A 17294-nucleotide genomic window follows, 5' to 3' on the forward strand; every position below is an offset into this window, starting at 1 on the left:
GAAGTAAGTTTATGTTTAAGGCTAGAAATACTAGCAGAATCCTTTATATTATTTGGAAGACTGTTCCATTCATTCAAAACACGGATAAAAAAGCTATATTTAAAAAAATTTTGTTCTACTGTACATGCTAACTAGGTCAAGAGAATCATCCAGTCCTTAAGTTATAATCTACACTACGATCTTTACAGAAGATGATGTTAATAAGTTCCGAATCTTGCCTCATTCCCAGTGCCAAACAGGTTCAAACTGAGTTAAGATAGGTCAAAGAGAGTGCTAGTCTCCCTCGCAGCCGTTTTTCCGGATGTCACGCAACGCTCCCCCAAAAAGAACTTTTTTGGGGGGAGCGTTGCGTGACGTCCGGAAAAACGGCTGCCAGGGAGACTAAGAGAGTGCGTGTCGAATTACTAATTGAGAAAAAAAAAAAAAAAAAACACTCGAAGTCTAGTAGATCACTAACCGGATTGCTTTTTCAAATAATCAGTGTGAAATGGGGATCAGCTGGGTTCGAATCGAGTCCGGCTGCGAGCCTCCCGTTAATTTGGGATAGGAAGAGTCTAATTTCCCGAACAGCCAATGGTAAACGAGCCAAAAACGCAATCAATGACCACAAACGCTTTATTGAGATTCCCCCTCTTCATCAATTTCCTGCCTTAATGATAAATTTCCTCGACTTCTTAACTAATCAAAAACTCCAAAATGATTGAACTGTTGTCTGTTTTTCGAGCTCGGTAGTATCGCAGCACCAAATGTTCTGGTATTTGAGACGCTGAATTAGTTTCCGTGCTGCATGATTCACAAAGGCCTGACAGCTAGAACACAAGGAGCGCCTGCACTCCTTCGCAACGAATAATGTTGGTGATATAGGCCATGACAGGGTACACACTATGTCCACGTATAGAACATACCGATTGCCTTGGACCGACTGCCCTAAATAGGGAAATTTCCATTGTTTCTCGGTTCTAAGGCGCACGGTTTTTTTGTAGAAATTCTGCACCAGAAGCTACCCTTATATGTATATTAGGAGGTGAGTGTAGCATTTTAACAATCTAAGTGTGTCTATAGCGGTTTTTCTGCTTTTCCAAAAACTTTTAAAAGATCAGGGTAGGTGATGAGCACCAGAATTGTCTACTTAAAAAAGTATTCTGGGGTAGGTAACCACTTGATGGGGGTTTGGGTGCAATAACAAACTTGTAACTAATCTTAAATTTTCCCATGAATTGTTCCACATCCATGATTTGTACCCTGCTCTATGTCACAATTTGGTAACAAAAACTCATTTCATGTTATGCATCAATAATCCAGCTTTTTAATTTTGTTTAAAAAAAAAAGACCCCTCTCACAGCTTTGAAAGATACCACCCCTTCTGCCTGATAAGAAGAGGACAAGCAAAAAAGACAATCTTCTACATAACCCAAAATATCTTCAGGAGTTATTCAAGAGCAACTACCACTCGAGACCAAATCACTTTACTTTATAAAAAAAATGTTTTACATGAGTTATAATATTTCATGGCTGCTATCTCATTCTTTCAAATATCCTGAGAAACTAAAGTTTAGATTTTGATTTCCAAGATTGATTTTTCAACAAATAGAGAAGCACCAACAAATCATGCCACTTGAATATTGACCATATGTACCTCTTACATGCAATTCTCTGAAGTAACATTAAAAGGAATGTATGACAATCTCTAGAGAGAATTGATCAATTGGGACTTGATGTAAGAGTTACCAATGGTTTGTTTCCCACCCTAAATACACAGGTTGGCCAATTTCTCACAGGTAGCCCATTGATCTCTTTACCAATTTAAGCAAGAGGATTGCAAACCAACTACATCACCAATTAAAACTTTCTGTATGAGGAAAGTGTGAAAATCCATCTTCTCTATCAATGTCACACCTAGAAACTACATACACTTCTGTTCCAAGGACTCATGGTCCCCCATAGGAATTAACTGTACATTTAAGTAAATTGTTTAACAAAAATAGAACTGCAGTTAAAACTCTCTTTAACAGCAGCCAGACTTTTTCTCTTGTGTATTGCTAACATGGATGTTTTGGGAAGTTTCCTCGTTGTCTTTGGTCAATTGTTTCTTTAGAATATCTTCTGCTAGGTTGTAGAATGCCTGTTCTATGTTGACATTGGTTTTGGCACTTGTTTCCAGGAAGCGAATACCATGCTCTCTGGCAATCTATGACAAAGAAACTATTGTTTAGCAAGTGCTATAGCAGCAGTACACCTCACTCAAAACCTTCCTTTGGAAAATACTATAGTACTCGTAAAAGGAAAAGTATGCCCCAGACTGTTATCATTGTCCTATCCGTCGATATATCATTCTTTACCTCATGAACATCTTTTTCAGTAACCCCTAAATGTTCAAAGAAAAAGGCTGGTCATGGAAAGGGAGGAATGAGACTGTTGTGTTATCACAGGCAAGCAGCCATGCTCAGCATGATTCAAAGTAATAGACACTAGTGACCACATTTGAATACAGTGCTTTAATTGATGCGAGTAATTCTTTACAGATTCATTGATTATAAAGAGTGTAACCTTCTAGCCTTGGTAAACGCACCCTATATTTCAATGTGTCATTCCAACAAAGGAGCTAGACCAATTTCCCCATTAAGGCTGAACATGCCCATACAATAGTATTATATATGTGTTTTTTTTTTTTTTCAATAGAAGCCTTCAGAGTGTTGCCTTAGAGCTTTCTTCAAAAGTTAAAAAAAAAACAGTGTATGACAGCATCAATATGAAAAAGAGACACTACATCAAAATCTGCACTAAGCAGAATGCACTAATTGTTCACTTGACTGACCTGTTCTCCGCGTTCTTTGCTAACAATCCTTCTATCATCCATATCACACTTGTTACCAAGGATCATCTTTTCTACATCTTCATTTGCATGCTGAAATTGACAAGGAAATGTTATTTCTCTCATCAGTCAGTGCAGAGGATGTAATCAGTCTCAGTCTTCAACTACAAGTAGACATGGGATGACTGCACCAACAGAGAAAGGCAAACATTTAAGTGATGAAAAGAAGCAAGAACTATGGCCTGTCCCGAGGCTCCTTCTTTCACTGCTCCATGTTTGTCTTCCTCTGCAGGTTTTTCTGCCATTACCATAATTACACCTTGTTTACTAACATGATGCCCGGAACAGGCTTTTATCTAACAGGTTTCTACCATGTTACATAAAGGGCTCAAGTTCCCTAGGACTCCTAGCAACTTCAACATCAAGAACAAAACATATGGAGGTAGAGCATTCTCAGTCTGTGTACCAAAATTAAGGAATGACCTGTCTAGCCACATCAGGAATGTCAGAACACTGCCTTTGTTTAAAAAGAATCTAAAAACATATTTTCTACATTTAATGACAGTTATTATGTTCATTTTAAAATTAATTGTAATCAATTTCTTATACTTATTGTGTGGTTCCAGAAAATATCCATACCCTCCTCATGGAAGATCATTGGAAATTCTGAGGGGGAGGGGGGGGGGTTCAAGGGTAGTAATTTCTGAGGGGCAGGGTGGTTTCGTGGGATACTAGTTTTCCAAAGGGTGACGAACCACGTACAAAACATTTAAAGCAACATATAGGATCGATCTGAAGCACAAAAACATAGTCATGTATGTTGTTTTGAAACAAAAGTCAGTACTCTTGGCCATTCAGATAAAGTTGACATTATAAGCTTTAATATTTTTGTTTTTCTTTGAGTTAGCTAGTGCTACAACCTCCCAAAGCTAGGAACAGATTCAAAACAATTTGAAATGGCCGTCTCAACATGGTTGTTCCCATTTCTTGATCGTCCTTCAGAAGGCTGGGCTACCTAGCTAATTTAGTAAATCGTGGCGATGTTCATAAAACTTTGTTAACATGTGTGTGCTAGTGAAGTTTTAGGTCTTTAAATAAGAATCAACCTGAAGAAAGTGACAAAATGTGTAGACAAAGGAACCTTGTATGTTTCTGTTTTATTTAGTATCGTTTGCAAAGTTGTTTAAGCGAGTGAAACGTTCTCATCGGCGTTAGCACGAAAACATATGCGGAACAGTCGACGTTTTAAATCAGTTTAAATTTTGCGACCCAGATGTTTAAGCTTATAAATTATTTTACATAAAAACAACACGGATATGATCTGCAAAGATGCTAAAAATACAAGCTTAACAAAGTGTTATACTTGTATTAAAGTTAACCTTAATGTTTTCAGTGTTGTAATAAAATTCTACCGCATTAATGTAACCAACTTAGTATTCACTTTCTCTTTTTATAAGTACAAAAATCACTTTGAATTTCCGACGATGGTAAGAATTAAGTCCCCGATCAAAATTCTGGAAATTCCCGGGGGGAGGGGGGTCATCAAAGACTGCCTGGAATGGAAAATTCAGGGGGGTGGGGGTGCAAATCAAAAAGTCTTCTGTGGGGGGTATGGATATTTTCTGGAACCACACATTGTAAAGTGCCATGAGAATTTTTTGATATGTGCGCTATATAAATACAGGTTTTTATCATTATTAAGGGGCTAAAGGCTACAAGCTTGGTCAAATTAGAAACTAAAGAAAATTTTTCCTGGTGATATTACCTCCTCAATGTTCCTCAGCCACTTGGAGATATTATCAAAAGTTTTCTCTTGAGTGATGTCATAAACCAACATAATGCCCTACGTAAAACAAAATCACCATTCATTCAATGACTGTTTTATTTCCGTTGTGAAACGGTCAAATGAGAGGGAGTTTTAATCAGTGCAGGCCATTTTGCACAACCATCACAAGACAATCAAAGTTCAAGTTCTCCCAACAACATCAATATAGTGTCAAAGAAAAGAGTTATTGAGAACACAGAAATTATCAGAGAGAATGGATTTCCCATCAGCTCTTGGGAGTGAAAAGGTTGTTAATCCCACATGCACAGAGACTATCAAGACCAACAACATCCCAATTAGGAGTATCCTCACCATTGCTCCTCTGTAATATGATGTAGTGATTGTGTGGAAACGCTCCTGGCCAGCTGTATCCCTGCAAAATGATCAAAGAGTTAAAGGAATTGGTAATGTATTAGTAGGTTGCATATAACCTTAACTTAAAATATTAAGATATATTTTTTGACTCCCATGCATTTCTGGACTCATTCCATCTGATTAATATATTTCTAGAAGCAAAAAAAATTTGCCCAACATTTTGAATAAAACCCTTCATTTTCAATCGATTACAAGCTTAAAACAATGGGTCCACAATTGTGCCAAAGTCTGAAATAGAAAATTGTCATGCAGTAGGTAAAAGACACCTTCATAAAAATTGAGGTAAACAGACAAAGTTTGGCTGGCTTGGAGAAAGATTTGGAACAGCTGTGATGCACATCCAGCTTCTCAGATGATTAAAATTCATCCCTAATCAGTTACTCAACCAATTGTGTTTCACAACATGGTAATGAATTGTGGATACAGCTTTAAAATGAGACAGAAAAACAAGTAAACAAACCATATCTGCAGCTTGATCTTCTTTCCTTGAAGCTCAATAGTCTTTATCTTAAAATCAATTCCTGAAAAACAAAAATATTTCCAGGGGTACAATTTATTTTTTTGGTGAGAACAAAGAGAAATACAGAATCAAATCACTAGTAAAGAAAAGTTTCATTGATATTGGCCATTACATAACAGGAACGAAAACTTTCAGGTATAAAGTAAGAGAAGTAGTTTTTTATCATGAAGATTGGTCTAAATTTCTTTATTGAATTCATTTCACAAATCAAGCATTTCATCATCCCTTTATATCTGTCAGGATATTACATAATATATTGTTTAACAGAATATTTGCTTACAGTAATGAATTTTAATTCATGAATAGAAAATTGTAGAGTTGTGAGATGTGGATAGTTCATCACTAATTGGCAAATCAAATTAATTCACTGCTCACAAACAAAAAAGATAAATTGTCTTGCATTTGACACAGCATTTTTTTTTTAAAAAAATTGTTTTATGTTTAAACAATGACTACTTTATTTCAAAAATCTTATATTTCTGATATCAAGCTACCTATGATATCTGCCAGAATAAAGTCAAACCCTACAGGTTGTAGATTACTGTCACTGCTTTTCTGGGCTAATTGACTAAGTATAGTAGCAAACATTTTCTAAACCTGTATGAAGCCAGTCACCTTAGTATTAAATGGACACTAACAGCCATCAAATTAATATAGATTTCATGGTAGGTGGCATGTTGTTTTAACTCACAAATTAATTTTTATCAAGGAATGAAAGTTAAATATTGGAAAACAAAAGAGGAAAGGCCTCAACACTAGGTACAGAATTAAAGGCACATTCTAAAAGTACACAAGATAAATGAATTGGACTGAAATGAAGTGTGTGTGCTTATCCAATTTTCTTTGCTGAAGACCATAGTACAGTCAGACAAGTATTTTCTCTCTGGTAAAGTTAACAAACCGTTTGATAATAAACACATTGATGGTATAACGCAGTGTGTAACTGTTAAGTGAAAAATGTAACTTTGGAAAAGAGGTCACAGGAAATCAACGAAAATTATTAACGAATCGAAAGCAACAACTGTACTGTACAAAGTGCAACAATCGTACTATCAGGGGAAACGGTCGCGCAAAATAAAAGAAATATGGTAAAATTACCTTCCAATTAAGCAATCACAAGAGAATCTTTTTTTCAAGTCTTGTGCAAACATGGGCATGTCTGTGTTCAAGGAATGTGAATGTGCAACAATACGAAAATAGTCGTGACCTCTCGGACTTTAGAATGTAGCTAGCAACCGCTAGAATTTCTACTGAAAACCAGCCGGACGAAATTTTTCGTGGCTTGTCATTATTCGATACATAACAGCTTAAACGTTACAAGAAGACAAGCAACATTGATATGCTGCATGTCGTCCAGTGGGTCTGGAATAAAATGATTCACATTTGCTCCAGGAAGCCCCTTACCAAAGTACAGATCAAAGGCGTCGAAAGATGGAGCAACTTTGAATGATTAAATTTAATAACACCAATTTGATTTCTGGTTTGAGTTAAACCAAGGCGCATTAAACCAATACCTATCATTAAAAAAAACTAAAAGGAGGGACACAGAACGACTAATGAGCTTTTCTGAGTGCAGTATGAGGGCGAGAGTCGATTAGATAACTTACATAGTTTTCAAGCTTACGCGTAGTGCAGTTAAACAGTAAAACGTTGCCGCTTTCACTCACCTATTGTCGAGATAAACGTCGTGTTAAATGCATCGTCGGAGAAACGAAATAAAATGCACGTCTTCCCGACACCTGAGTCTCCTATAAGGAGCAATTTGAAGAGGTAGTCATAACTTTTCTTCGCCATTGCTCTTTCCGCCTTCGTCGTTGATGATCACATGCGTACTAAGAGCTGAGGGAGAGGAAGTGGGAACTGGGCCCCAGGTAACCCGTCAAACTTAAGAAGTCGGAAAAATACTGGTCATACTACTGGACTGGACTGGCCGATCAAAGGCACTAACTATTGTATTACTGGAGAGGACTGGACTTCTCCTTCTTTGACAACAAAATTGGGTAGGAAGTTTCACTCCTTCACCCTTAGATCTGAAAGATTTCCCCTTCACAGTCACTCTTTTTTTGGCCCGGGGGGGGGGGGGGATCCCATTTGAAACAGACAGGGATGCTCATCGGAAATTTTAAATTTAACCCCTAAAGGAGACCATCTGGGCATGGCTTAAGCAAATTTTGACCCCTAAAAGAGACTGCTCATGTTCATGCATTGTCTCTTTGGCACTTTGTAAAATAGAAAACTAATTAATGTTGAGGTAACGCGGTAAACAAAACAAGTTAAAAAGAAAATTTTACTTCGTGTAATTCTGTATTTCTTCGCGGAACTCTAAACGAGACCTTGGCGGTTTAAAATCTTGGCACTTTGCCTGGAACACCCTAAGCAAGACCAAAATCCAAAATTTACACCCCTAAGCCAGATGATGAGCATCCCTGTCTGTTTCATATGGTAGTTCCCCCCCCCCCCCGGGTTTTTTGGCTACTCACAAGAATTTGGTGTTATATCAACACAATAACCCTAAGATGGTGACTACCTGGTTTTTATAATCAACCTTGTTTGGTTGAAAGTGTAAGTGCACTGGAATTGTAAGGGAAATTCATAACATAATCAGTCTTAAGATTTAAAGGAATACTACCCTTCACTAAAAAATTTGGTTTTAATTTCTAGTCTAAACAAAACACTTTTCTTTATTTTTTTCCTCAGCACACTCTGAAATAATGGATACAAAAAAATGTTTTAAAACATTTAATGATATATCTGAGAATTTAAAAATATAAACATTTACATTAATGTGCACACAATATCATCTGAACAAATAAAAAGCATCTTCAACATCGGATATACTTTCCACAGTGCTCTAAAAGTTTAATAGTCCATTTTACAGTTGTGTGCTTGGTTGCCAAGCCTTCAAAGGTGTAAAAACTCCGTTTCGGTTGACATGAGCAGTTTGTGGTACCAGTATCGTGTTCTACATTGTTAAATAACAATTCTAATATGCATGTGCACTTCTCATAGTGGTCCTGAAGTGCCTCCCTACTAAATGATTTTTGGCAAACCCAGCAGCTTTCTGACTCAATTGCATCACATCTCTGTACAGTGGAAGCTTGTGTGGTGCATGATTCATTAACAGATAGATTTGCTTTCCTGGCGTGTAGCCTTTCATGTTTAAGATGATTCCCACTGTCATTAAAGGATCTGCCACAGTATTTACATTTATAGGGTCTCTTGTTTGAATGTATAATGGTATGTCTCCCAAGACTAGATGCAGAACAAAAACTTCTATTACATTTCTCACATTTGTACAACTGGTGTTTAGTACGAGGACCACTAGAGTGTAAATCTTTGCTATGTCTGCCCTTCTTTCTGTTGGCTGTTTTGCTTCTCACAGGTTTTAGTGGCTGACTGGGACCTCTTTGTCTCACTTCTCTCTTTTTTTCCTGGCTTATATCAGGCTGTTGTTTGTTGCATTTTCTTTCTGCATGCATGTTCTCATGTTGCTGAAGATTTCTCACTTGGTTGAAACCAGCCTTCTTTTCCTTGTGCTGGGTTCTTACATGACGCCGACAACTAGAAGGGTCATTGAAAGTCTTTCCACAGTGTGAACACATATAGGGCTTTCTTCCTGAGTGAATAGCTTTATGTTGTTTTAAGGTACCTGGCTTATCAAAACACTTGCCGCAATGCTTACAGGTATACTCCATTTTTCTTCATTTATAAGTATTTATCCTGCAAGGTAATGAACAGTAAGAAAATATATCTTTTTACAGCCACAACAGTAACAATCTCAAATGAGAGTTCAATGAAGCATGGTTGGATTCTTTTTTCTTGTGATTCGAGATTTTATTTTTTCCTTATTCATGAATCGTGTTCAAAGATGACATCTTTTCATGTCCACATAAACAATTTTTTGTATTGAAATGTGACTCCTGAATGAAAGGCTGCATTAGATGCGATTTGAGAACCATTTTGTTTTGCATGATGAATTCCCACTTTTTATGGTTTTGAAAATGTACACATTGTTCTTGAACAGTTGTGGTTAGGTTTTGACTGAGATTTTGACATGACATGGACTTCATATGGATCAATAAAAATTATAAAACAGAGCATAAAGGGTACTTGAACAAATAAGAAAAGACCTCATGTCATCTTTTGTCATTAAAGACTGATCAAGACTAGAAAAAGTAAAGATGTTAATTTGTGCGTTTGGTTTTATAATACTTATAAATGTGGAACATGATCATCTCAAATTTCTGTGAATGCTACGGAATTTTAGATATATTCATGATGCGTGAAAAGGCTCAATATTTTTACACGACTGAGTTTTACAAAGGGGTATGCAGACCCTCTCTAATTAACTGAAATGTTCTTGTAGTGTTGCTGTCTTTATGTGAAAATTCTTGAGCATAAAAAGAAATTTGAAATGTTCAGGGCTTTGTGGTAACCAAGCTAGTGGCCAGTTTCACAGGCTAATAAAGAACAATTTTTGACCAGCAAGAAGTGACAAGTATGGCTTTGCATCCTCATTTTCACCACTTTTTTCTACTTATAACTACAATTATCATTATTATAGTTTTTCACCTCTTCCTCTAAGGAAGGGGAGAGTTGTGGAAGGAAAAACATCTTACCTAGAATTATTCAATATCAAGAGGGAACTTGTGGAATAAAACTTCTGTGGAAGCTTTATGATGTCATCCTGAAAACAAAATAAACGATTGGATGTTACTTGCATTAAAAATTCTCAACGTGGCCAACGAAGAAATATAATATCCTTCGCCGGGAAAATTCATGTAGGGGTTGACTGCATCAAATGCGTTATTTAGAGAGGTGTTGCATAAGACAAGCCAAACTGACAATGCACGCTTTTACACTCGACTTATTCAACTCCGTTAGGACAGCCCGACCCTTCCAAGAAACATACTGAAATAGTTCCTGATTTATTTGATTACATGGTTCATCAGTTACACTCGGTCACTAAACTGGTATCAATTTTTCCAAAAGACATTTCATCGTCAAGCACCTTAGGTGCTAAAATTCGGAGGTCTGACACCATACTGAAAAATTATGAAACAATCTGGAATAAAAATGAGTTCAAGGTACTTGTTTGTCTTTATGCTTCAGAAGCTCAAGCTTGTCGTGTATAATTCACACCTGCCAAGAGTTTTCTTCCCTGAATGATAAATATAATTCTAGTTCCAGTAATTGAATCGTCTAACCGTTCTCGATCCGTTGCCTGGGGCTCTGTAATCTTCGTTGTCCTTTAAGGATGTCACTCTTGGCATAATATAGACCACTTTCATAAATGGCTGCCGGATTAATATTCTTTTGTTTAAATTTAAATTAGCCCTTCTGGTCTCGCCTGTTATAATGTATTCTTTGAATTTTGTACTGGAGAACGAGGCCAGAATGGCTAATTTAAATTTAAACAAAAGAATATTAATCCGGCCGCCATTTATGAAAGTGGTCTAAAGCTCCCCGCTTTTGCTTGCTTTCCGAAAAGATTCATGGGAAGAAAAGCAAGCTACGGGTCTTAGACGATCATAGGTTACCCAGGTTTCATGACTAGTCGAGAAATACTAATGTGATGTGTGGAGGAAACCTTATGGAAATTTTGTCCACTAAAAAAGATTCCACAGGAACACCAACCAGCTTCAAGCACGACAGACCACTAGACACTTGATGGTCTTATGACGTAGCGAGGGTGGGGAGGGTAGGCCTTTATTGATTATGCTTGCATAATTTTTGGCATAATTTGAGCAAACTGGCATAATTTCTGCCAAGTAGCAATGCTAGCATAATTCGCATATTTTGATAATTATTGGATCATTTTTGTTGCTACAATTTGATCATTGTTCATCTCTACTCCCAAGCACTTGGTGACGTTATTCGATGTTTTAAGTTTTAGTTCAAGTAGTAGCATTTGTAGTTCACTGTGAATCACTCAGCGGCGTCTGAAACGGGTCTGAGCCCGAGTTAACATGAACCACATGTTTATTTGAATTTCATTGTGGATTTGTTGCGTTTCTTTCTTGTAGACCAACGGCTTCTAATTCAAAATATGTATTTTTTGGACTTATTTGCAATTTTTTCAAAGAGCATAATTTTAAGAAAAAGGGGCATAATTTGGAAAAAAGTGCTTATTTTTAGCATAATTTCACCAATTAAAAAGGCAATGCTACTAGCATAATATGCTTCTTTTACTAACATAATCTATAAAGGCTCTCTTCTGTCGGGAAAATTCCAGCACGTTTATATTGCTTATACCAGGTAGAACGGCCCTTCTTCACCCGTGGTACCAGTGTTGATAGGAATTTTCAATCTTCCAAGGACCTCGAAGGAAAAAAAAAACAGCATTCTGACAGGTTTAGAAACTCAAATTTATCAGTGTGCTGCAACATGTCGGCTTTGATCTAATCAGTTTCTGTTTACCGCAATCGTTTCAGATGGATTTTTTAACCTCCGCTACTCTGACTTACATTTTTCATAAAGTTTCCATCCCGTATTTCACAGCAGGTTAAATCGAAGACTAGTATTAATTCAAGCGAATTTTGTGCGAAAAAAGAAATGTTTTTCAGATTTTTCCACATTGACACGTGTGTTCGCGGGCAAGATCGCCATACCTATGAAAAAGCGTGAACAAGTATGGCTGCGTCCGAAAAACTTGGGAGGGATTTAAGAACGAACTTGGAATTGAAATCTAAGAAGTGTTTGGATTAAAACTAGAATCGCATAATTGAATAAAATCTCGCATTCTGATTGATTAACGAAGCGAGGTATCTAGCGTGGAATTGCGAGTTGAACGAGGTTAAGTGATATTGTTTCACCTAAGGATAAAACAAACGATATCATTGCTCTTTTTCTTTTTTTCTTAATTTTATTCAGTTATGTGATTCAAGGAAAATCCATTACATGGCTAGTGAATTCCGCGTTAAACTGCGCGCGAAAAACGTTGGATATCGCGCGATCGATATCGCGTGATTCGTGCGGATATCGACTGTCGCGCTTAATTTAACGCGGGATTCACGAGTCAGGTAATGAATTTTTCTATGAAATACAGCGTCATTTGGTAAATATATTAAAGCAAATAGCAACGGTTAGGTTGAGCTGTAGCTTGACCATGGTTCTCAGTGAGAAGAATTTCCTCCGTCATCAGATCAAAAGCTTCCTTGACTTGCACACCGGTATTGCCACTGACTTCTAAAAAATAAACACCGTGGTCTGTAGCAAACTAGAATTAAAAAGGATGATAGACACTTGTTAACTTTTTTTTATTCTTAAAATTAAAAAAGCCAATATTTGGTACGTATCATGAACAATCGAAAATAAAGGAGGTGCAGTCCGTATTCCTTTAAAGGGTATGCTGGATTTGGAAAATTATGTTTACCTTGATCGCAAAAAAAAAGAAAAATAGCAGAAAAAGAAAAAAAGGATAGAAATCACGGGAAAGATGCCGAAACATATTAGCCAGAGCATGACTAGACTTCCTTATTCAAAGTAACATTTCCCCTCTGTTTTTCAAGATATTTGTAAGGTACACCTGTGTATTTATCACCAGGCAGGACTGAATTTTGAGAGGAAGGGTTGCTCGAAGTCAGTTCAAGTTGGTCTTTTCAAAATTGGTTCATAAAGCATATTATTACACGACTCGGGCAGTCAGAGGGCCAATAACTAAAATCAACCTATCAAAATGCTCTATTGCCAGTCAATATTCTCTCAGTATTGGACCGGGCACTGTCCCGAATGGTCCCGAACGATACTGCACTTGTGTCCCTTTGAACTTCAGTCGTATAATAAATCTCTTATTAACCAAGCTTGCTCGGGACCGTACTGGAAGAATATCGGCTCTCGGTTCTTTTTTGTACGGACCTCGCTGCGCTCGGTCCGTACTGTCAAGACCTCGGGCCGATATTCTCCCAGTACGGCCCTCGCGCTTGGTTAATAAGATATATATACTAGCTAACCATCGTATCTATAAGCAAAGTAACTACTAACAGAGATTATACTACATTCTACCATTGCCTCAGAGGCATTCCACGGTGATGAAACATAAGATATGAAAATCTGTATAATGATATACCCATATACGCTGTGCATAAGAAGAATTAGCACTTTTCCGTCTTCTCATTTTTCATTCAGCTTTCATTCCCATTGAACTAATACGATAAAGATAAGCTGTTAAGCTTAAGACTCAAAGCTAAAATAGGAAGTTTCTAAAACACATAGAGCACAGTTCCATAAATGGCTAATGCACTACATTATTAAATCTTCTCAAAATTACCCCCTCCAAAGCTTCTGTGGAGATTACTTTTCTGTCCTCCAGGTCACACTTGTTTCCAATGACGAAAATCACAGGAGCACCCTCCTGACTCTATAATGTGGGAATGACATCATCGTTATATCTCATGTATTTGATAATTTCTTAGCAGTATTCTTCTTCCCCTAGGCTCATCCATTGAGCCAAGAAAGTTCTTCATCAAGCTAACAGAATCACAAAATCATGCAGTCGCTTGACTTCCGTTTCCTCACAATTTAAACATAATCTCTTTACAAATTAAATTTGGTTTGTTACGTATCCTTCTCCACCACCTCTGAAAAATTTTTAATGAAAACCAAATTCTCTTCAACATCGTTACAATTTAGATAGAATATTTATCAATTATTCCACGAGCGCACGTTGGATATGAGATGATAGATAGCCAACGAGGCGCGTAGCGCCAAGTTGGCTATAATCATCCCATATCCAACAAGCACAAGTGGAATAATTGTTTTATTAAAAAAAGCGCTCCCAAGATATTAGACAAATCTTCTCGACTTTATTTTGTAAGAAGAAACCGGATGTTACAATGTACAGATATTAGATCATGGTATATCGGCTCATATACCATAATGGTTAAGCCAATAAAAAGTCTTGAATTGCATTATCCAATGATCCAGTTTTTAATAATTATCAATTATTCCACGAGCGCACGTTGGATATGAGATGATAGATAGCCAACGAGGCGCGCAGCGCCGAGTTGGCTTTAATCATCTCATATCCAACAAGCGCGAGTGGAATAATTGTTTTATTTAAAAAAAAAAGCCTCTAAGATATTAGATAACTCTTCTCGACTTTACTTTGTAAGAAGAAACCGGATACAATGTACAGATATTAGATTATGGTATATTGGCTCATATAGCATAATGACTACGTCAATAGAAAGTCTTGAAGATATCAATAATTACCTCATCAATATCCTGCAGCCACTTTGGAACATCTTCAAATGAGCGTTTGTGGGTAACATCATATATGACCATGATACCCTATGATATGACAGATTATAGGTCTGTTATTTTACCTTCTCGTGCACAGTTTTTACCTCAGCTGTGAACTCCGAAAACGTACACTTACTAGATCACTTTTAGTATCCCCCAAAGACAGTGAGACTGGTTAAATAAACTTACCTTAGCCCCTTTGTAAAGTTTCCTTGTATACACCTGGTTTTCCAGCACTGATCCTGCTGTATCACTAAAAAAAGGCAAAGATATGAAAATTTTAAAGACAAATTTGCAAAATTGTTTCGCCTGGTAAATATATATGCGTTATTAACCAAGTGTGAGGGTTTTTTTTTTTTTTTTGCATTTCATGCATGGACCGCAACGAAGTCGAGGCCATAAAAATGCGAAAAAAGAATGAATCTGATATCCAGCCATCTTGACCGATCTGGTAATTATCTCTACACATGAGATGCTCCTGTGTAAAAGAATGTTATGCCGTAGACGGTTAAAGTCCAGGCACTGAATAACTGAGTGGGTCAGGCATGGCCAATTAGTCACGATTTTACTGATTCACTTCGAAAAAAAAAAAGAGAAAGAGAATGAGATGTGAACAATCAATCCCCAGAGATCTAAATTAGAAAGGTTGTGTCAAAGAAGCTTACATTATTTTCAGACTAATGTCCTTGCCTTGAATCTCTATCCTCTTTGTTACAACCTGCTGGTCCGCTGCCGCTTTTTGGCCTACAGCTTTCATAAAACGAAAAAAAAAAAAAAAAAAGAGGAAACAACGCAATTCTCCTTACGGAGGACGGTGTAGGATCTTAGCGCGCGGAATGTCTTTTTTTTTTTTTCGTTTTTCTCGTTCAATCAATCATTAGGGTGTCTCGTGTTGTCGCTGTTTCTCGTCGTTCGTTAGTATTTTTTCTCTGGTTAGTTAGCTTCTGTTGTTTCTATGTCACGTATCTTTGTTCATTAGTTTCTTTCGTTATATCGGTGTTAATTGCACTTTAAGTTAGCAAGTCGTTTTCGCATATATAACTTAGTCTTTCTCAGTTCCGGCAGAGTTCAGTCTTCCGTTAGCCATACAGTAGTTCGCTAGCGCTTTGAGCAGTTACTCCAGTTTATCCTTATTTCGCCTTTGGGCAGTTTATATCCGTCCAGCAGTTTCGTAGAAATCGTAACAATGTAAGTATTGTTATTTCAAGTTCGTTCTGTGTATTTCTTTCCTGTCACTTTTACTAGTCAATTGTTGCAATTTCGTATTCATTTATAGACCACTTTCATAAATGGCTGCCGGATTACTATTCTTTTGTTTAAATTTAAATTAGCCCTTCTGGCCTCGCTTGAGATAATGTATTCTTTTGAATTTTGTACTAGAGGACGAGGCCAGAAGGGCTGATTTAAATTCAAACAAAAGAATATTAATCCGGCAGCCATTTATGAAAGTGGTCTATTGTTTTAAGTTTCAACCTACATACCGTCAACCGTCATTCATACCGAATAAATCGTCAATATCTTCGTGGTGTTGTGAGGTTACGATTACTGCAGTTACAGACGGGTGGAAGAAAAAAAGGAGTTATTTGCTTCATCATGGGCATCGTTTAGGGGGTGCTAGGCTGGATGACCCCTCCATCCCTCATAAAGAAAACTGATAATATATAAAAGTAATCCAACCCATCCTTTTCTCAACCAGAACAGGCGTCATTTTTCACGTTAGCGCAGGCAAACGCGTAGCGAACGCAAGCGGGCGTGGCACGCCATCCGCGCTCTCCTCGCGTTAGCCTGTGCTTGCCTTAAAACACATGCACACAAAAGAAAAAATCGAGACAAAAATTTCTTGTGTTGTGCAGGTGTGGTTTTTCCCAATTTTAGTAAGATTCTGACGTAGGACTCCCCTTCTGGAAAATTCTACCTTATCCTGGTAACAGAAATTTCAGTCGATCTCTTTTTTTTTCATCCCAAGTATTAGGCTTCTGCATTTGCTCTTTTAAATTCGAGTCTTACCCCATGGATATTGCATAACTCACTCGTATGAATCTTATAATTCTGAATTTTATGGAAAAGAGACAGCAGGTGGTGTTAAATTATCTTCGATCGCCTTCATTTTTGTATCAAAATCGAAAAATCCTTTGGTAAACCACAAGGAATTTAAAATCGTATTGAAGTTAAAAACATTCATTTATTTTCATCATTAAAGTTACCATCGATCTTTAAGGTTTGTCTTGAAAGATAAATAAACTAGGTTTTCATCGTCCGATCTTACCGACAATTAACACTGTGATGTTACAGAGGTTTCTTTGGTAATTTCCTACCTTCTAAGTCCTCTTCGACATTGCCGCAAAAACTTTTGACAACAGAGCTCTTTCCCACTCCAGATCCTCCCACGATTACGATTTTGAATTCAGATGTTGCTTCCGCCATTTCCTCTCACCTTGTAAACTGTGGAAAAAGTTAATTGCCCATGAAGATGAACTAGAACTGTCGATGTTGAAGGAAGAGACCACCTGCGGACCGGA

The 17294-nt window shown here is 37.2% G+C and overlaps 2 protein-coding genes and 1 non-coding gene across 6 annotated transcripts; all 3 read right to left on the reverse strand.

Annotated features, from left to right (window-relative positions):
* Window positions 1–1450: 1450 nt before the first annotated feature.
* On the reverse strand, window positions 1451–7366 carry LOC111326957 (ras-related protein Rab-10). Its single transcript, XM_022931051.2, has 6 exons — window positions 7200–7366; window positions 5473–5533; window positions 4950–5010; window positions 4578–4655; window positions 2816–2905; window positions 1451–2188 (listed from the first exon to the last, which is right to left on the reverse strand). The coding sequence occupies exons 1-6, from the start codon at window positions 7324–7326 to the stop codon at window positions 2006–2008; spliced, it is 600 nt and encodes a 199-aa protein (XP_022786786.1). The 5' UTR covers window positions 7327–7366; the 3' UTR covers window positions 1451–2005.
* Window positions 7367–8256: 890 nt separating this feature from the next.
* On the reverse strand, window positions 8257–11021 carry LOC111326958 (uncharacterized). The gene is made up of 3 exons (XR_015994527.1): window positions 10740–11021; window positions 10152–10219; window positions 8257–9252 (listed from the first exon to the last, which is right to left on the reverse strand). It is a non-coding gene; the product is annotated as an uncharacterized LOC111326958 (transcript).
* A 1350-nt stretch (window positions 11022–12371) lies between these two features.
* LOC111326959 (ras-related protein Rab-10) lies at window positions 12372–17293 on the reverse strand. Of its 4 annotated transcripts, none has more exons than XM_088744076.1 (6): window positions 17091–17293; window positions 15441–15519; window positions 14965–15028; window positions 14746–14823; window positions 13802–13891; window positions 12372–12751 (listed from the first exon to the last, which is right to left on the reverse strand). In XM_088744076.1, exons 1-6 carry the CDS (start codon window positions 17197–17199, stop codon window positions 12599–12601), a joined length of 573 nt encoding a protein of 190 aa, XP_088600202.1. In that variant the 5' UTR covers window positions 17200–17293; the 3' UTR covers window positions 12372–12598. The 4 variants fall into 4 exon arrangements, with proteins under 4 accessions (XP_088600202.1, XP_088600201.1, XP_088600204.1 ...); XM_088744075.1 differs by having other exon boundaries at window positions 15441–15525; window positions 17091–17290; XM_088744078.1 differs by lacking the exon at window positions 17091–17293 and adding an exon at window positions 16257–17058.
* Between the last annotated feature and the right edge of the window lies 1 nt (window position 17294).

This window comes from Stylophora pistillata, chromosome 13 (genome assembly GCF_964205215.1).
Source record: "Stylophora pistillata chromosome 13, jaStyPist1.2, whole genome shotgun sequence".
In the NCBI taxonomy this organism is placed as follows: Eukaryota; Metazoa; Cnidaria; class Anthozoa; order Scleractinia; family Pocilloporidae; genus Stylophora; species Stylophora pistillata.